The following is a 21,370-nucleotide window of genomic DNA, read 5'->3' on the forward strand; positions in this document are numbered from 1 at the left end:
GAACATGATTTTGTTGGTCTCTTGAATATTTTTGTATTATTACATTAAAATTATTGGTCATTCTGAAATTTAGTTAACATAGTAATAATAAAGCATAACTGACCATGAAGTGATGCAACTCTGCAGATGAAGTGGGAAAAGGTCATATTGTGTATGGTGATTGAAGTCAGCTGTTCCATTGTCTTCACATATACAGTATCTACTACAGTATTTCAGTGACATCCTTTATATCCCTTACTCTTTCAATTATTGCCTCATTCATTACTCCCATTGTTTCAATAATTTCTCTAATAACCTTCTTAAAAGTTAAATTGATTATTGTATACAATATTTTTGTCATAATTTTTGGGGGCACTTATGACATTTAAGTGTTCCAAGTGTGTATACATTATGCAGTATGATTCATATAAATGAGCTCATTAACTTAAATATATCACTTTTTTCTTTATAGGCCCAGATATCTTTCTTAGAGCAACTGGTGAATGAGAAGCAGTTAGAGTTAAGTGAGAAAACTCAGATGACCGATCTCATCCTTCACCATCAAAGTGTGAATGAAGCTCACAAATTGCAGACTGATTTGCTTCAGGAATTAGTTGGTGAGTAGAAACTTCCTAAAAACCATAAAAAATAACTTGGGTATATAAGTAATAAAAAATTATTTGTGTCAGAAAAACTAACATCTTGTACTGTTGTGCTGCTTTGGCCTGCCTCCGCATTGGCCACACACAACAGACTCGTGGTTTTTAATGGAGAGGGCACTCCCTCCCCATTGTGATAACTGCCTGGTCCCTTTAACTGTTCGACACCTCCTGGTGGAGTGCCCCAGTCTTGAGAGTTGGTAGTATGGGATGGGACATCTCTGTGGAGGAAGCCAGCCTTCTACTCAAGCTTTGGTTTTATCTTGTAACATTTAAGTGGTTTTCACAAAAGTTCTATGTTATTTGTTACTTATGTTTTTTACCTTTGCATTATTTGATTTTAGTGTTTTAAGCCTTTATTTTAATTTGGCGACATATGACCTAAGCTGTTGCATCCCCAAGTATGTAATTACCACAATCAATCAATCAATCTATCTATCAATCAATCTTGTGCTATTTGTCATCCAAGGGAGAAGATTTATTGGTGATCTTTAGTTTCTCAAAAGTCATAATTTTTCAAGACTTTTACATTGTTGAATGGTAATATTCTTGATGTTATGATCAGGCTGACTACTAGTCGACATGTGTAATAGACCTATCCCATAACTATGCCATTATTAGTTTGATAAGAAAAGAAAACTTAATTGTGTCACATAGAATAAAGCACAGAGCAGTGGCAGTAATCACCCAAATACTGTAGAGGTGTGCACTGGTGTTTAGTAATTAAGTTCTATTATTTTGTTATTCTGAATATTTTTACATGTTCTGTACTGTACTATAAATAAGAAAGAAATAGGAATACAGTACTACAGTTGGGCAATTTGTGCGGCTTGGAATGACACTCCAAGAACCACTAAAATAAAGTTTGTAATGCAACATAACACACACACACATGTGGACTTCATTATTCAAACATTACTTCACTAATCATTTGTCCTTGTGGTACTGGGGTAGTGCTCCCTGTTCACATACACAGGCCCAGGAATTGATTCCTGACTAGTGAGGTATTGTTTGTATATTGAAGTCCATGTATATATAGACTGTTGGGATTTATTGATAGTCTCGCTGTAGGGGGACAGGAAATTTTAGTAAGGGTTGTTATCAATTCCCTCTTGTATATCATTTATACATGCGTGGTTTTTTACCTATGTTTTTTTTTTTAAATACCGTATTTTGCGGCGTAGAAGACGCTACATCGTGGAAGACGCACCCTGATTTTGGAAATTTAATTCTAGGAAAAGACCTTTTATACTTACTAACCGACACCAGTGAAACCGTTGCTTGATATACAGCCCTTTTCGCACAAGTACACACACCTCTTTGAATATCATCACTTTAGCTGCTTATCAGTCGTCATTTTCATTAATTTTTAATAAATCTGTATAAGAAGTGGAAATCTTTAATACAGCACTCATTTTATACACCTGGTCACCTCCGCGTCTAGCGGTCTGTCGTGTTTACATTCTTTCTCTTGATTTTGTCGTTATGACAATAACAATAAATATTTTCCATCAGTAGAAGGTAAGTAAATGTAAACAAGTGTGAAGAAACAAAAATTCCTGCACTTTGAGACCAGCAGACAACCTTTCGCAATTCCTCAATAGATGGCGCTGCTGCACCACTGCCATTATTAAACAAACCGCACAGCTGCAAGGGTTGTGTAGCTGCAGCCGTTTATTTTTTATTTTTTACCTGCTGAGTAAGTAAATAATCGTATTTTTCACATTATATCAACAATATTAATTAAATCAATTGTTTTATAGTACTGTATAGAGAATACAATACTTGTAATTGCTAAGTAATGAGGTAACAGTCTTTGTAAGGGGCTGATTTCAGTTGATTCTAAGGAAACCTCCGCTACAACCCATCAACTAGCGTTATGGAAGGCGCATGGTAATTTTCAAGGTATGGGAGTATATTTTTGTAATAAAAAGTGTCTTCCACGTCGCAAAATACGGCAGTTTCTTTCATTTAATTTATATAATTTTTTAAATCTCTTTATAGTAAAACCTCCATAATTCTTACTCCTCTAATTCGAAATTACTCATAATTCATATTGTTTTGCTGTTACAAAATATATATTGTAAATTTTGTAATATTTGGTTAAATGTCAAAACATGAGCCATTTTGAAATATCATGATTATATACTGTGTGTGTGCATGTGTTGGACTCTGTAACTGAAAAGCAACCACAACTCTTTGTGGTTGCTTGTAAAATAACCAGAAGCGAGATTTTGTTGTAGGTCAGGTCAGGTTAGGTTAGTTTGGATTGGGTTAGGTTAGGTTAGGTTAGGGTTGGGTTGGGTTAGGTTAGGTTAGGTTTGGGTTAGTTTAGTTTAGGGTAAAATCCAAACGCAAAATTTTGCTTTCTGGTTATTTGAAAAGCGACCACAACACATATGTATATGAGTCTGCTTTTTCTGGGCTTGTTCTTAAACTGGAACTTCAGCATTACAGTATTCCTCCATTTTTATTCTTATTGTACCTTAACCTCTCTTGTACACAACAGGTGCTTAAAATAAAGAATTTTTTTTTTTACTCCTGCATTTTGTTAATACAATAATTAATATTCCATATTTTCACTGCTACTTCAGATGGGCTTCCTGGATGTGAAGAAGCTGAGAAGATCATGAGTCAAGAATTGGAGAAGAACTTGCATCAGGTCAAAATGGACAACCTGTATGTGCCAGAGAAACATAAACAATATAGAGGTCAGGAACAAAAAGAATTTCTAAGTTGAACTAAATTTTTCTGTTGGTGAGGCTGTATCAGGTAGAATGATATCATTAAAAAGAAGGTGTTAATATTAAAATCAGACAGTTTGTTGAACTTAAGGTTTCTACAGGATGTTGAACTAAAGGTTTCTACAGGATGTTGAACTAAAGGTTTCTACAGGATGTTGAACTAAAGGTTTCTACAGGATGTTGAACTAAAGGTTTCTACAGGATGTTGAACTAAAGGTTTCTACAGGATGTTGAACTAAAGGTTTCTACAGGATGTTGAACTAAAGGTTTCTACAGGATGTTGAACTAAAGGTTTCTACAGGATGTTGAACTAAAGGTTTCTACAGGATGTTGAACTAAAGGTTTCTAGGTTTCAGGATGTTGAACTAAAGGTTTCTACTAAAGGTTTCTTGAACTAAAGGTTTCTACTGAAAAGGTTTCTACATGTTGAACTTAAAGGTTTCTACAGGATGTTGAACTAAAGGTTTCTACAGGATGTTGAACTAAAGGTTTCTACAGGATGTTGAACTAAAGGTTTCTACAGGATGTTGAACTTAAGGTTTCTACAGGATGTTGAACTAAAGGTTTCTACAGGATGTTGAACTAAAGGTTTCTACAGGATGTTGAACTTACAGGATGTTGGTTTCTACAGGATGTTGAACTGAACAGGTTTCTACAGGATGTTCTAAAGGTTTCAGGATGTTGAACTAAAGGTTTCTACAGGATGTTGAACTAAAGGATGTTCTACAGGATGTTGAACTAAAGGTTTCTACAGGATGTTGAACTTAAGGTTTCTACAGGATGTTGAACTAAAGGTTTCTACAGGATGTTGAACTAAAGGTTTCTACAGGATGTTGAACTAAAGGTTTCTACAGGATGTTGAACTAAAGATTTCTACAGGATGTTGAACTAAAGATTTCTACAGGATGTTGAAATAAAGGTTTCTACAGGATGTTGAACTAAAGGTTTCTACAGGATGTTGAACTAAAGGTTTCTACAGGATGTTGAACTAAAGGTTTCTACAGGATGTTGAACTAAAGGTTTCTACAGGATGTTGAACTAAAGGTTTCTACAGGATGTTGAACTAAAGGTTTCTACAGGATGTTGAACTTAAGGTTTCTACAGGATGTTGAACTTAAGGTTTCTACAGGATGTTGAACTAAAGGTTTCTACAGGATGTTGAACTAAAGGTTTCTACAGGATGTTGAACTAAAGGTTTCTACAGGATGTTGAACTTAAGGTTTCTTACAAATCCAATTTTTATATTTAAATGTGCTAAGGTTTGTAAGGGTATATATATATATATATATACAGTGACCCCTCTTTTAACGAACGCCTCGGTTAACGAACTGCCTTCCATAAGGATCTTCAATTCGGTTAACGAATTTCTTACGAACCGACCTCAACATGTTTTCGCTTGCACTGGCCGGGCAACCAGCTTTAGTATCAGTCCGCCAATACATTTATCGGTTCTAGGGCTTAAATTCCTTACTATTTTAGTAAATATCAAGAAGTTTATACTATTCAATAATTTTAAAAGTTTAATATTAAATTTTTTAGTCATTTTTAACAATTATTGAACATAATTGAAGGTAAAGTGACTAGTTTAATGCACGGCATCCAGCCTCTTAACACAGCAAGCAGGCGTTAGTCTCTCTCTGTTTTCACTGGAGGTAACATCTTGCTTGAGACTCTCTTCAACTAAACACTTTTTTTCTGGGTTCCAAGCAAATTATTGGTCATTTTGAAATATATTTTACATAGTGACAATATATAATGCAGTGCAGTGTTGATTTAAAGAAAATAATCTTGAAATACACCAAGAGAACTAAAATTTTATGGGTGAATTGGTGCCATGGGGTGACTTCTCTTCCACCCCAATGCTTTCTCTTCTTCCTTCTCCTCCACCCCCATTCTAATTCCCATCATCATCATCATCATCCAGGAGCCTTCTACATACACACCTCAAAGTAAGTGAACTTTTCTACCATTTTTGTTGAATTTAGGAAATTTTCGGTGAGCGGGAACCAATTACCCAAAAACCCATTGAAACAATGGTTTTGGTTAACGAGATTTTCAGTTAACGAGCAACCTGCTGGAACGGATTGTGCTCGTTAACTGAGGGACCACTGTACTGGTTTAGTGAACAATGTTATTTTCTGATGGAACATACTGCAGATTAATAATACCATCTACTTCTGATCTAATGAAATGGTACTTAATATCGATATGTTTCGACATCTAACACCACATTTTCCTGATTGAAATTGTTACTGAATTTTACACATCTAACTCCCTTAACACCATTTATCTCTGGAAAATATACTAGATCGGCTGGACTCAGTCCATCATATCCTATGAACACTCCTTGTTCACTGCAAGGGTCCAACTTCTTCTTGTTCTGGACATAAGCATGGCAAGGACTTCCAAATACATGCATGTTACTCAGATTTGGCCTTCTTCCAGTGAACATTTCATAGGGAGTTTTTCCAATCCTCGGGTTGAAGCATCTGTTACGAATGTATCCTGAAGCTTTCGCAGCATAAGTCCATAGAGTCTTAGGTACCTTTGCTTCCAACAATAAGCATCTAGCCATTTCAAAAATAGACCTCCAAGCTCGCTCCGCTTTACCGTTTTGATGTGAATATGGAGCAGAAAATATATGCTTCATGTGATTTTTAATCATTAGAGTTTTAAATTCAGTGGAAGTGAATTCGCCACCATTGTCAGACCTTAGTCGTGTGACAGATCCATATGGAGCAGAATTTGCCAAGAATTTTTCTGTATCTGCCAAAGTATCACTCTTAGATCTCAAAAAATAAATAATTATCATACCAGAGAAGAAATCTACAAAGGAAATGGCATACTTAAAACCTTCTCTTGCAGTAGGGTCTACAGGACCTGCTAAATCACAGTGTACAAGTTCTAAATTGGTTGTAGCTCGCTGCTCAGGTTCTCTACTTCTATACTGAGACATTTTACCTGAAACGCATACATTACAATCAAAATTATTTTTATCTGTAATGTTCATACCATCAACAACATATTATAATTTAAGTATATCTTTCACAGTACAATGACCTAAAATTTTATGCCATTCCTCATTAGTATGACTGCTGCTTTTCTGTGAGTTCACATTATTCAGATAATACAATTTGCCATGTTTATTAATATCAAACACTGTACCATCTGAGGCCTTTAATTCTGCAGAATTTGGGGTAAAGTTTACTGATGCACCTTTCTCTGTGGCTGCTAAAACAGAAAATATATTCTGTTTATAGGAAGGAACACATGGTGGATTTTTGAGTAGAACTTTATGACTATTACCATTATCATCATTAATTTCAACTCTCGCATCACCTCTACCTGATACAATACCATTTTGCCTACTACCATTTGGGATTTATCACTTATGATATGTGACGTCGCTCCACAGTCAACTAACAGGCATTGTGCATTTACATCACTACTTATATTATTTTAAACAGAACTGACACTAGCTCTAAATGCAAGTGAATGGCTATCTTCTTCACTGTTAGTTACAGACTTTACTGAATTATTTCTGCGGCAATAATTTGTATCATGAGTCGGGGATTGCAGTTGTCACACCACCTACTAGGTTTTGCTTCATTAGGATTATATTTGTCTTTACTTCTGCACTCAAATTTTCTGTGTCCTAATTTTCCACAGGAAAAGCATTTAATATTCATATTTTTTTAATTTTGAATTCATCACATATCTGCATTCTCACCTTTTTGTTGTTGACACTTTTCAGTTTCTTCAAAACTTCTTAATGCTACTATAAATTCAGAGAAACTAACAGCTTTTTTTCTGCGTCACAACAGTAGAAAATGTCTTAAATTCTAAAGGTAATCCTTTTGATAACATTGCTACAAGTAAACTGTCACTGATGGTTTCACCTGCTAGCTTCATTGAAGCTGCTGCCGTTTCGGCCCGTATCACGTAGTCGGTAATGGCCTCGTCATTAGATTTCTTGAGTGACGTCAGTTCTGTATACAAAGCAATAATTCTTGGCTTGCTGCTGCCTAGATAATGTTCACGGAGAATCTTTAATGGCTTCCTACCGTCATCTTTGGCATCTCGGGTGATAAGGGAAAGACTTCTATCGTCGAGATACTGCCCTAGTTCTGCAAACACTTGAGTGTTCTTCTCTGTCTTGGCTGCACCGTGTCCATCTTGATTAACGACATCGAGAAGTTTTTGACGTTTTAAATGGCCTAAGAACTTCACTTCCCACAACTCATACTTGCTTTCATCACCATCCAACACTAACCTGTGCCTGGGCCCATATACTGTTGATATTACAGTGTTCATTTTGGTGGATAACAACGAAATATGATACGAGAAGCTCAGAAAATGACACAAGCGCTGTTGCTCTTTTTAATATATTTTGCGAATTGTTCGTAAAAACAAAATAGACATAACATGTGTAGCAAAGTGGCGCTTTATTACACAACTCACAGAAAACATAATAGAATATATTCACATACAGTAAAAGTCCAAAAATCCGGATGCCAGGAATCCGGACCACCCGAGAATCCGGACTTTTCGAAAACTCAAACTTTTTAAATTTAGCGGTCTTTTGTGGGTTACGTGAATGAATGGAGTTGCTTTAAAAAATTAATTTACATAATTCTAATAATATAAGTAATTGTATATTACAGGTAGCTAATTTTGTTAGTTTGTAATTAGCTTGAACTTAATGTAAAATTTGAGGCACTATAAATCTTTTGTGTGTAGGTGTGCATGAGTGAATGCCACAGCTGCACAGCGACAACAAACGACCACGCAATCGCCACTTTAAAACAAGCAATCAAACTGTGACAAGTATGTAATTTTGAGTCCTACTCTTTCCATGTACAGAGTACAGGCCCATAATAATGGCCCCTAAAGTAGATAAACTTCAATGTGTGAAGAGAAAGAAGAACACATTGAAATTGAGTGACAAACTTGAAATAATTAAGAAACTAGAACGTGGTGTGAGCAATGCTGTTCTAATGGAACATACGACATTGGCAAGTCTACAATTTATGATATAAAAAAGGCAAAGAATAAAATTCTAGAATTCACAGCTTCTTCTGAGCCTTACATTAAAATTGCTGAAAAAAAAAGTTTACATTGGCCCAAATTAGAAAATCTTGATAAAGTGTTGCACGAATGGTTTTTGTTAAAACGATCAGAAGGTATGGCAATTTCTGGGCCGATACTTATTGCCAAAGCAAAGTCTTTTAAGGAGCAAATGAACATCGAATCAGAGTGCACATTTAGTGATGGATGGCTTAGGAATTTCAAGACTCGTCATGGTATTAGACAGTTTGTTTACATTTTTGTCTAGTGTTGACTTTGTTTCTTTAAAACTGCTCGTTTTGATAAATGAAGCATGCTTTATTTGCTAATGAATAAACTATCAAAATGTACCTGTTCATCTCTTCTTTATTCCTCCTTAAATTTCAATTTTAAAAGTACTGCCTGAGAATCCGTTAAATCCGAAAATCCGGACCTACCCAATCCCCAAGCAGTCCGGATTTTTGGACTTCTACTGTACATTCCACATCAATTAATTAGTAATACATACTAATCAATTAATTACTAATAATGAAAAGTTAAATACTAACTATAATCAAATATGAATTACAAGTAAATATGGGGTAACCTAGTTTATATCTAACACTTACGACCACCCGGACATACGACCGCCCCAGTCGTAACAAAAAAATTTGAAATTACTGTACGTATTTTCGAGTCCTGACGTTAGTGATTGCGCTGTGTACTGAAAAATTATTTGTTTGTAATTCCCTTTAAAATGGCTGGCATGCTTAAAAGTGAGAGTTTTGGTGCCGAGAAGAAAAAGACACCCATTTTAGATTTTCTATGTATTATCTTCGTATTTCCGACTTAGACCAATTTGACTTAGGACCTGGATTTGGGTCCCTCACCCCGTCATAAGTCGAGGAGTGGCTGTACTGTACACAGAAAAGTATTGATAAAACTTATTTAAATTATCAGATTTTTCTCTTAAGTTAAACTGCATCTTGTCACCTTGTTATAAACATTAAAAAGGTTCTGTCAGAATATTCTTAACTTAACCATAATAATGGATGCCCCTCGTGTGAGGAGGATGGCTGGCCCAAGGGCCACCTAGGCGGTAATTTGTTTAAGGTGTAGAAGCTCTCGTCAGCACAACAACCACACCCTAAGTTAACCAGCTGCATGACCCAGTGTCAAGGAATAGTCCGAGAAGACCGGACAACTCGCCAACTGCATTGGCTAACCATTACCCCGGAATATGATCCGCAACTCGATTAACATCCAAGTTCCCAGTTACTGCTGAATAGACTGAGGCAAATGGCGTAAAGAAACTTGCCCATAGTTTCACCCTGCCCGGGTACACTCGCTTGCAAGGCAATCATGCTGATCATTACACCAGAGGTGTAACAAATGAGGTTTTCTTTCCCTTTACAGTATTTTCTGTTATATATTTACCCTCTTTATTTCTCTTCTTTATTCTTTACATCTTACTCTTACTATTGCATAGAGAATGTGGTGGAAGAGGAGAAATGTGAGGGAGGTGGGGGTTGCCTGTGATCAGTCCCCCACCAGAGGGTCAGCCTAGTGTAGTAACTGAGAGGAGGGGAGACTAAGAAAACGGATGATAACTGTGCAATAGGGCTAATAAGTGATAGTTTAGTTGTTACTCATAGCTCACTGTATCACTAACACCAAGATCTTTAAAATCAACTTTACTCAGTAAGGGGAGAGATGAATGGATGACGGGTTTTCATTTATTAACCTTACTTAGAATGGACTATTACACTTTCAAACAACCTACACTCCTAGCTAGTTAAACAGGGTCACATGGTTCACAATACATTTTGCAAAATGGATAATTAACTTAAGTGCACTTCTTAATTATTATTACTCTGCTCCAACCTACACTTTCCTTTTGAGCTAATTTTCAGCCATTCAGCTCAATTGTTTCTATGACATCACACTTGCAGGTCAAGGTGATTGGCTAAGGTGTAGGCACCCAGGCAGGCACTTGATCTACCTGGCACAGCTTGGTATAGTACTTCTCTACCTGGCTTTTTAACGGAAATCTTGTCTAAGCTGAATTCTCATACATAATTTTTCTTAAACATGACATAATGTACTCTAAAAACATGGCACTGTTTCAAAACTAATGATTAGTTTGACTATAATTACAATTCCCATGAATACAAAAACAAAAAAATCATTAGCTCCAGTATAAAATAGGGCTGACACCCCGGCTGAACGTCATATAAATGCTTCCAGTACTCGATTAATATTGTCAGAAATAATTAAAAAAAGATGACATCAGGCCTCTAGAATAATGTAACCTTCAGTCATGAAGTGTAGTGGTATGTAACCCACAAATTATGTCACAATCAACAGAAGTTTCAGGATTAATAGTGCATGTTGTGTATCGGTCTGGACCATCTCTGTCTCACTGTAAACCACCTGTACGTGGGCTGGCCCAGTGATACTAACCTTTCTGACTTAACACTGGTATTACAGTACGGTACTAAACTTTAACCACTTCAGCTATATTTAGTGACTAAAAGTTCCTAAAATGATTTAATATTAACAAATTACTAAGAAATTTTATTAGTCCTTATTTGGATTTTCTCTTAGATAATAGACTAACTAATTGTACCCAACAACTCGATTGTCAACCTCCAATCACCATTGTAAGAGGAATTTTATTTAATATTGAAAGAAATTTTAAGAATTTTTCTAGATTGTCTTGAGATTAATAAAGATGTTACAGCTTTCTTGATTTTGGTCTTCTCTCAGATCAAATTTCGGAGGCTCTTCACACACAAATTACTTTACTGAGTGAGCTTGAGACGTTGATGGAACCACGATCCCATCAGCTGAATTCCACCATCAGTCTGCTTGGTGAACTACACAACACAGCTCAGCATATTCATCAGTAAGTGTTAATTCTTTCAGTGTTTCTATATGGCATCACAAAAATTGTGACCAAGTCCCAGGCTGGTGATCTGACTTTCTGCCTCATTTTCACACAATTGCAGAGTCTCAATTGTTTCTCCTACATTGACAACATACATATACAGTGGTCCCTCGGTTAATGAACAGTTCGATTAACGAAATTTCGGTTAACGAATTACCTCCCATAAGGATCTTCAATTCGGTTAACGAACAAAACTTCGATTAACGAAATCCTTACGACAAACATGTTTTGTTGTGAGCATCAGCTGATGGGCTAGTCTGCCAATTCAGTAATCTTTTCTATGTTTACATTCGTTTCCAGTGGAGTAAATATCAAGAAAGTTGTGCTCATTAATATTTTTGCATTTTTATATTAAAATTATTAGTCATTTTAAAATTTAGTTAGCATATTGATAATATATGCAGTACAGGGAACTAGTTTTTTGTGCGCCAATTAGCCGCTTGATTCACCCACCAGGCGTCAGTCTGGCTTTGTTTACAGTGGAGAGAACATCGATTTTGTTGGTGTCTTGAATATTTTTGCATTTTTACATTAAAATTGTTGGACATTCTGAACTTTAGTTAACATATTGATAGTATATAGTGCAGTGTTGATTTAAATAAAATAATCTTGAATTACACCTAGTACTTAAGATTTTATTGGTGAAATGACGGCATCAAGCATGGGTCCCCTGAAAGGTGATTTCTCCTCCATCCCCACTTCCTTCTCTTCTCTCTTCTTCTCCATCGTCACTTCTAATTTCCATCATCATCATCAACCAGGAACTTTCTACATACACACCTCAAAGTAAGATTACTTTACTGGATTTTTTTTTTTACTTTGTATGTACTTTTCTGTGAGCTGGAACCAATTACCCAATATCCCATTGGCGCAATGGATTCGGTTAACAAAATATTTGGTTAACGAACGACTCTGTGGAACGAATTGTGTTCGTTAACCGAGGGACCATTGTATTGTTTTTCACTCTTGATTTTTCTTATTTTGTATTTATTTATGGTTCTTTAATATTATTATTATTATTATTTTATTATTATTATCATTATTATTATTATTTTATTATTATTATTATTATCATTATTATTATTATTATAATAATAATACAGGTAGTAATAATAATAATAATAATAATAATAATAATAATAATAATATTTTCGCCACCCCAGGCCCTGATTTGGGTCAGTGACCCGTGCCTTGGTGGGCTAATCCCCTTTATAAAAAAAAGATGCCTCTTAAATTAATTTTTTTATAAACAATCATTTGGTTAAAATTTGCAGTTATTCTCTATGTACAGTCAATCTTCCCAATACAGGACTAATTGTATAAGTCCCTTATTAGGAAGATTCCTTTATGGAAAGGTTTCTTTTTTCCCCAATTCCTGACAATCAAAATGCACATCTTACGTAGTAATAAATATAGTATTGTACAGCACTGTACCGTATAGAGAAATTCAACATACCTAAATTATTTCTTCTGAGTGAATTGTATTAATACTGTACATATATATTATACATGTATCCTTGATAATTGTGGGACCTGATAATCACTGATCTGGCTTAGTATGGTATCCTCATTTACAACTATGTGTACGCTTATCACTGATTGATTTTGGTCATCGCGGAATTATCATGGGACAGTGGCCGGTCCGCAAGAGCAACAGCAGTAGTAACGAATGCCAAGAGATGGCAATACGGCTCTTGGCCCCAGCTTCCAGTGACAGTTGACAGCATTTGTTTCCCCCCACTCTTTGGTTGGTGTTTGAAGATGGTTTCTTGCTCTGTGCTTGTTTTTGGTGCAATTTTTGTATCTTTTACTTACCCGCCACCGGGGCACCTGTGAAAAACAAGACTGTTAAGGTTCCTGATCCAGCCGAGCGATGAAGACGTGTGTATTTTCTGGTTGAATCTTCCGATGTTCCTGACAAGGATAAGCATGTGCTTGGCAACACACCCATTGTGTGTTACCACTTCCTTCCACTCCCTCTCTTATCACCCACACCTTTCTGCTTTCTCACTCCATAATATAAAACGTATGTAACGCAATATGGAAGGAATACGATGTTGTTCATTTATACTTACACTCAATTTTGTGGTAGACATCAGCTGTTCAAATGTGTCTGGCAGCGCTGCAGCCAGTGTTACCAAACAAACCGATTAATGCATCATCTCCGCACTACTTACCACAGTCTTCCCCTCCACCACCAGCTCCAAACTCCATGATCACCACCACCACCATAATTCAGTGATGGATTTCCTTAAGCCAGAGCAGATCAGCATGGTATCCACTGCCTCTCACCCACTGCATCTCACCAACACTCTGCCTCTCTCACTCATTCTACTATGATTGTCTTTCATGATACAATATTGTACAGTACAGTGAACCCTCGCCCAACTCTGGTTTGTCTAACACGATTTTGACCATACACGTTTAAATATGTGACCAAATAATTTACCCAACAGGGAAAATTTGAATACAGTATAAGCGGGTTAACAACGCTCCGCTTCTATCTTCCGCCCTCCACTCTCCTCCCTCCTCCGCTCTGCATCGGCTACACTCCAATTGGAGATGCCCGCCAGTCTCGCTTACTTGCCAGTACCGTCAACATTGAGAAAGCACATGGTATGTATGCTCATGTTGTGAAAACTGAGGGGGCAGGGAGTGATGCTGCGACTGTGATTTTCAAGCAAGCGAAGGTGGTTTGAAAATTTTAAACGCTCTTTGCTTTACGAAATGTGAAGCTTTAGGGAGAGACTGGATCAGTAGAGAAAGAGGCTGCAGAGAAATTCAAGCCCATGCTGCTTGAATTTATAAAGGACAAAAGATATGCCCCCAGAGCAAGTGTTTAACGCTGGTGACACTGGCCTCTTTTTAAATAAATGCATGAGTAAGGGAACCTACATTACAAAAATCCAAAAAGTTGCTCCAGGGTTTAAAGCTTTCAAAGACAGGTTGACATTGTTATTTTGTGGTAATGCAGCTGGTGGTTTTAAGTGTAAACCCATGCCTCTGTACTGTTCAGAAAATCCCCGGGCATTAAAAGAAAAAAATAAGCTTCGGTTGCATGTTGCTTGGAAGTTCAATAAAAAGGCCTGGTTGACTAAGGTGCTCTTTAATGATTGGTTGCAGCATCATTTTGTGCATGAGGTCAAAGAATATCTCATGAAGTAGAATTTTGACTCAGAGGTGTTGCTATTGCTGGATAATGCCCCAGGCCATGATGCAGAAATGCTTCAGTTCACACATACCAATATGGAAGTTATGTTCTTGCTCCCCCAATACCATTTCAATTCTGCAACCAATGGGTCTAGGCATCATCAAGACATTTAAGTCATATTAGACGAGAAATGTCTATAGGTGAGCAACTGAAGCAATAGATGCTGGTGTATATGAAACACTGATGGAATTCTGGAAGGCATTTAACATCAAAGACTGTCTTGACTTTATAAAAATGTCTTGGGATGAAGTGAAGCTTTTCACCATGAACACTTGCTGGCACCAACTTAAGACCTGAAATTATTCACGATTTCAGGGGATTTCCAATGGTTGACAAGGAAATTGCAGAAATTGTGAAAATTGCAAAGGAAATTGGAGGTGAGGGTTTTGATGAAATGCAGAAAGAGGAGGTGAATGAACTGATAAACTCATATTTTCACGAACCAACAAATGAGGAGCTTGAAGATCTTCTAGCATATGACAGTAAATGTGATGGTGATGATGATGATGATGTGGTGATGATGATGTGGTGATGATGATGATGTGGTGATGATGATGATGAATTGGAACCTGTAAAACCTAAATTAACAATTAAGGCAACCTCTAAACTAATCCTGAAAGCAAATGAACTTTGTGACATGTGTTTCGACATAGATCCAATAATGGAGAGAAGATTAAAGTTCAAAAGGGCCCTTAATGATATTTGTGTGTCATACAGAGAAATTATGAAAGATTTGAATAGAAAATAACAAACTTCTTCTCAAGGCTGAGGTCACCCCAACTGTCAACATCATCTGCCAAACCAGAACTCTATGAACCCTAACCATCACCATTCTCTGCCGATCTGAAACCTGAAGCCGATGATCCTGATGATCCAATGGCTTAAAAAATAAAAACCCTTCCAATTTCATCATAATCAAAGTTGACCAAATTTTGGTACGACTGAGGCAGGTCGCGTAAGTGCGGTTGGTCGTAAGTCGGGGAGGAGCTGTACTTAGATGAGCAAAAACTTCAAGAGAAATACTGTACTTGAAATGTACAGAAAAAGAAAAATGAGTTACTTTGGTCATATAATTAAGGATGAGGGAATAATAACAGAAATATTAATGGACCAAGTTGAGGATAGGAGAGCCAGGGGAGGGCAGAGACTGGGATAGATGATTTAAATTAAAAACTGGGTCCCCAGGAAGATACAAAAACTTAGAGGATTGGGAAAAACAGCCCAAGAACGTTTACAGTGGACTGTGGTCGCCAACCCTCAGATATGAGGTTGGTACTCTGATTGATTGATTGAATGCTATTGGTGTAACCCTTTCTTCACATAGATGTTCATTTTACATGAGGATAATTATCTGATGCATTCTTCAATCAAATTGCAGGTGTGAAAACGAGGTGCAACAAGCAGCTAGACTTGCAGTACAAGAAGCATCTTTGCTTATTGGTGCTAAGCAGATGAAAGTCTCGGCTTGCAAAACTCAGGAAGTTGCGGCACTGTCTTTAACTTCAAAATCAGATTGATGAAAAGTACTGTAATACTGTATCATGGAACATGTAACTGTATTTCACATTTCATAAATGAGAAGATATACTGTATTGTGTCACCTAATGCAATTTCTACTTTTTAATATTTTATTTTTATTAGTACATACTGTGTATTGATACAGCTTCATATTTATATTTTAGTAAAATTATTACAGTTACATTTTTATGGAAAAATTGTCTATATTCTGATGTATTTTAACATGACAGGAAACTTTTAATTGTTGGTAAATACTAGCATTGCAACTGTTGCTCCTGCTGTTGACATTAGAATAATTTCATCTCAGATAAAAAGGGTTGCTATAATTTCTGCATTTAGCATTAAGGTGACTAGATATATGCTTACATATAAATCTACCAATGGTAGAGAGAAAGGATCCTTGTTGCTGGAATTTTATAATTTTGTTCTTATTTTACAAAGCAGTTACCTGAAGCAATTGATGCTGCCTTTGTACAACTATACAAAAGATATGGATGCATAAATGAGTGCAACTACAGTGAACCCTCTAAGATTCAGACAAAATTTGGGGGTTTTGGGGGCTAAGAAGCCTCCCTAAGAAGCGCTCCCAAAACAGAGCAAAGATCATCTTAAGCCCGTGTAACTAAGATGTCAGCGCGCGGGACACAGGTGCTCAAGGCGGGAATCATAAACCGAGTTGTCAATACTATTGATTGTGGAAATATTATTTCATTCACTCTAGTAATACAGTAATACAATGTTTCTTATTTTGTTATGATAGTTAAATGCATTATTTTTATAATTTGTTTATCACTTTGCCCATCACCATTTTCAAATTTGACTAAAAGATATGCATTTCTCCCATACATGTTTCGATCGAATGCCTGGCAATGGGAGTGAGTGAGTGAGCGAGCGAGCGAGCGAGCGAGCGAGCGCTAGTTAGTGTTGTCTGCAGTTATAACTCTCCTCGCTCCTTGCCATACTTCACTGGATTTTCTGTTATTATTAGTGTTTACTGATTTAATAGTGATTAATCATGGCAATGTAGCCAGATTAGAATTGTCACTGCAACCACCAGGCTACTGGGCCAAGCTGTGAGGTGTTATGGTTGTTTTTCAACTTGTATTTTCCGGTAGATATCCATACCTTTCTTCAATTATTTTTACTCAGTTACATGCACACACCATCCTACATACATATTGTGAAAAAAAGTAAATGAAATAATTGTCCTAAGGGCAAACACATAAAGGGAATATCCATTTCCTTGCACATGAGTTAGCTGGTTCAGTGAGGGAGTGGGAAGAGAGCACCGAGTGTAGAAGGTGGGGAACGTTGCAGGGAATTGGCATCCCAGCTGGTCTCTATTGCTATGATGAAGCAGGGAGTGTATACGAATGCCAACTGTATTAAACATTCATTTGGCTTTTATTTACTGATTTGGCAATACAATATTTTTTATATCCTATTTATTTGTATTTATTCCTCACATTTCCTGGAACTGTATGTATTATTTTAAGAAAACTATGGCTAGAGGAGGAAAATACACATAGAGGAGGAAAATACACAAAAGTATTTTCCTAAATACTCCCTGCTAAAATGGGGAGTGCATCGTATATGCTACACCACGCTTGGTCACTAGATGGCGCGCAGTACGCTCTTCGTTCCTTGCTACACCACACATCAACGCTTGGTCACTAGATGGCGCGCAGTACGCTCTTCGTTCCTTGCTACACCACACATCAACGCTTGGTCACTAGATGGCGCGCAGTACGCTCTTCGTTCCTTGCTACACCACACATCAACGCTTGGTCACTAGATGGCGCGCAGTACGCTCTTCGTTCCTTGCTACACCACACATCAACGCTTGGTCACTAGATGGCGCGCAGTACGCTCTTCGTTCCTTGCTACACCACACATCAACGCTTGGTCACTAGATGGCGCGCAGTACGCTCTTCGTTCCTTGCTACACCACACATCAATAGTTTGTCTCGACGTAAACATAGCTGCTGTGCCGCCCTTCTCGAATGTAGCCTTTTTACCAAGTTTTCTGCAAATTTGCCTTTGACTATGGCTATGTTGCGGTCAAGAATGGTAATAACTTACTTTATCGCACGAAAATTTTATTATAGTAAGGTTTGTTGTTAGGAATAGCGGTTTGTTATTATCCTTGGTGTAGGATACAACCTCTTACATCTAATACAACAGTTGCTCGAGGTTAAGAATCTAGGATTAAACTTTTTATACAGTTATTTTACTGTATTTGCCACTTACCTCATTAAAGAATAAATTATAAACATCGCAATAGTGTTTAAAAGGGCAAGGGAATTGTTGACAAGATCCTCTGTTGAGCAAATGGCTTTAGTGTTTGGCAGTGGATATTTTGCCGTATATTTAAGTTCCTACTAATGCTAGTTTATTTTGCTGTGAGTTGAACGTTGTGTAGCTATAAATATGCCTAATCAGAATTTGTTTGATTTTGTTAATTTTTCCACAAATGTTCTAATTAATGTCAATTTATAGAAGTGCACCATTCTTACGGTCTTTTTATGAGTGCACCGTTCTATCTCACGGTGTTAGAAATATGTTTTTCTGAATGTTTAAACAATTCTGAGACATTTTACTTCTATGATATTTGTAATACCGAAGGAAATATAACCTACCATTTTTTCTGTGTAAAAAACCACAGAAAATCTAAAAAAAAAAAAACCTAACCTAACCTGACCTAACCTAACCAACCAAAGAAACCTACCTAACTGTACCTAACTTCATAGCCGGGGGGCAGACCCCTCCGTCATATTAAACAGAAAGTACTTCACCAATCAGAGCGCACTCACGGTAAAATAGCATTAGTCGGAATTTAGCCGGTGACGGCAAAATATCCACAACGTTAGTGTTTACCACTACATCAGCACTGTAAATTTGCATGATGAACCAATGTGAACAAATAACAGTTTTATTGAATAAACTATCGGTTAGTAATTGACGACTTACCTGCAGGCAAGTTATTTATTTTAATGTTTATTTTCTTACTCTATTATCATTAGTGAGTTCTGATATGATAATCTATTTCTTATGCAAATGCTTTATTTGGTAAATATTTAGGTGCCTAAGGTGCGCACTACTTTGTCATGTCGGCGGTAATGCGGTGGTTTTTTGTGTTAAAGTTAGGTTGGTTTGGGTTAAAAAAAAACACATTTACACAAACTCTGACAGTGTCCTCTATAAAACGGTTTTATGTTAAGGTTAGGTAAAGGTTAAGTTTGAGTTGGGTTAAAAAAAATCCACAAACTACTACAGTGTCCTCTATAGATCACAATGAAATTGCGGCATTTTTATAATTCATTGCTGGTTGGTCAGTCTTCAATAATAATTAAACTATCTAACCATTTAACGCTGTCAGTTGCCACGGGACTTTCAGAACGAGAGGAAGAGCTTATGGAAACTCGTGTAAAAATGACATATATTACGCTATTTACATTCACAGAGCAAGTTTTCATGTCCAAATATCTCCAATTACTTCACGCACAACTCGGCGGCTATCTTGTACCCCACGTTTCCTTGTGTATACCAGGCCTGGAGTTCCTGGTTCTCCGTGCTGTCCGATTCAGGCGGTGGCTCGCGCTGACCATCACCACCACCACATATATTTGACTCGGTTGCCAATTAATCCTAATACATTACATTAAAAGTTTTACACCTTATACTCTATAAAACAGAATATGGCTCTTATATTGTTTTAACAACTAAAACTAAATAACACAGATAAAAAAAAACACATCGCAAATCAAAACATTAGAAAACTTAGGTATATAAGCAAACAGGCCGTGTACCACCCTCATTGACATTGGTCGTTCTCGCGTATCACCTAATTAGCCAATCATAGACAGCGGTGTGGGCCGACATGTGACAAACGCATATAATGAAAGTTTGAACGAGTAAAGTAAAAATAAGTGTTGACTCACAATGATCATGCACACAGTAACGATGTGGTGTGCTTGCCCCAGTCCACTGACTTAGTGTGATACCTGCCTGAGTTGGATGGGAGAAGGGCCTTGTTCTTTTTGACCCTGCAGATTCTCACACATTCTCATACATGTACATGATATTTCTGGAGGAGGCTTAGTTAGCCTGACCCTGTGTCAAATGGTTGTATCAGTTGAGGTGGCTGCACCTTATATTAACTTTATAATTAAAATTTTGTTTCTATGTGTTCCGTTGTTTAACCCAAGTTTCTTTTCCAATTTTTTCTCAGACAGATTCTATAATATTTTCAGGTAAATTGTACTAATTGTTAACTACAGTATTTTACTACAAAAACAAATTTTTTTTATGTTTATCCTTGTCCTGTCCTTAAAAATTTAGTTTGAATGCCTTTTAATTATTCTTTCCTCACTCAGGTGGATAAAACTCTCACAGGTCTCAATATCATATACGTGGGTATTTAATGTAATAGCTTGCGTAATTGGATCACAGTACCGCTGTTAAGTATTGTATATAATACAGCTTATATTGTTGACTAATTTTAAGCCTCACCGAGATTATTTTTGTCTTTAGTATATTTTTAATCAGTAGCTACTGTAGTACAGTATTCTAGTTCCCCGTCCGATTATGCCTCATTTATTTTTAATTTTTCAACAATTAGAAGTGAACGTTAGATTGGGTTAAATTAGGTATAGTTTCTTTTAAAGTTATATTACATTATAGATTACAATACTGGAGACCTCAGGTGTTATATTTGTGGTGTTATTTGCTGTGATAAAATTGTTGGATTAATAAAATTCAGACAGATTTGCACTGCGAGGGGGCTAGCTTATTGGGCAAGACGAAGCACCAAAATGTTTACAGCACCCAACAGGGAAGCATGTAGATTTCATGCTTGCATTCTTGACTTATGCGATCAAGGATGCAAGTGCCTGAAGGGCCATGGATTATGTCGGCAGGTTATTGATTGATTGTGGTAATTAGCTACAACCCTGGCAATGCAACAGCTTAGGTCCCATGTTGCCAAATTAAAATAAAATGTTTAAAAAACTAAAATAAAATAATGCAAGGTAAAAACATTAGTAATGATTAACATAGAGCTTTCATAAAAAAATCTAAACGTTAATAGATAAAACTCGAAGCTTGTGTAGAAGGCCGGCTTCCCCCACGAAGGAGAGGAAGTCCCATCCCACACTACTCATTCCCTCCCCCCTCTGGCACTGGGAGAGGTGCTTATGAAAGGGGTGAGGATAAGTAATGTTTCTTGTTTGACAATCACAGTTTTTGATGATACATATTGCTT

At 36.8% G+C, this 21,370-nt stretch overlaps 2 protein-coding genes across 2 annotated transcripts in view; both read left to right on the forward strand.

Moving 5' to 3' along the window:
- The window catches only part of LOC121869525 (bromodomain-containing protein DDB_G0270170-like), a 42,193-nt gene extending 24,642 nt beyond the window's left edge, over positions 1 to 17,551 (forward strand). Inside the window, exons 8-11 of the mRNA XM_042370883.1 lie at positions 452 to 596; positions 3,233 to 3,349; positions 11,198 to 11,336; positions 15,968 to 17,551. Coding sequence (XP_042226817.1) covers positions 452 to 596; positions 3,233 to 3,349; positions 11,198 to 11,336; positions 15,968 to 16,106 — 540 coding nt within the window. The 3' untranslated portion in view covers positions 16,107 to 17,551. The remainder of the gene's footprint in view (positions 1 to 451; positions 597 to 3,232; positions 3,350 to 11,197; positions 11,337 to 15,967) is intronic.
- A 157-nt stretch (positions 17,552 to 17,708) lies between these two features.
- The window catches only part of LOC121869526 (histone acetyltransferase KAT2A-like), a 50,568-nt gene continuing 46,906 nt past the window's right edge, over positions 17,709 to 21,370 (forward strand). Inside the window, exon 1 of the mRNA XM_042370884.1 lies at positions 17,709 to 18,177. The gene's annotated coding sequence lies outside the window, so the exon portion shown is untranslated. The remainder of the gene's footprint in view (positions 18,178 to 21,370) is intronic.

This window comes from Homarus americanus, unplaced genomic scaffold (assembly GCF_018991925.1).
Source record: "Homarus americanus isolate GMGI-L3 unplaced genomic scaffold, GMGI_Hamer_2.0 scaffold23578, whole genome shotgun sequence".
NCBI classification, from domain to species: Eukaryota; Metazoa; Arthropoda; class Malacostraca; order Decapoda; family Nephropidae; genus Homarus; species Homarus americanus.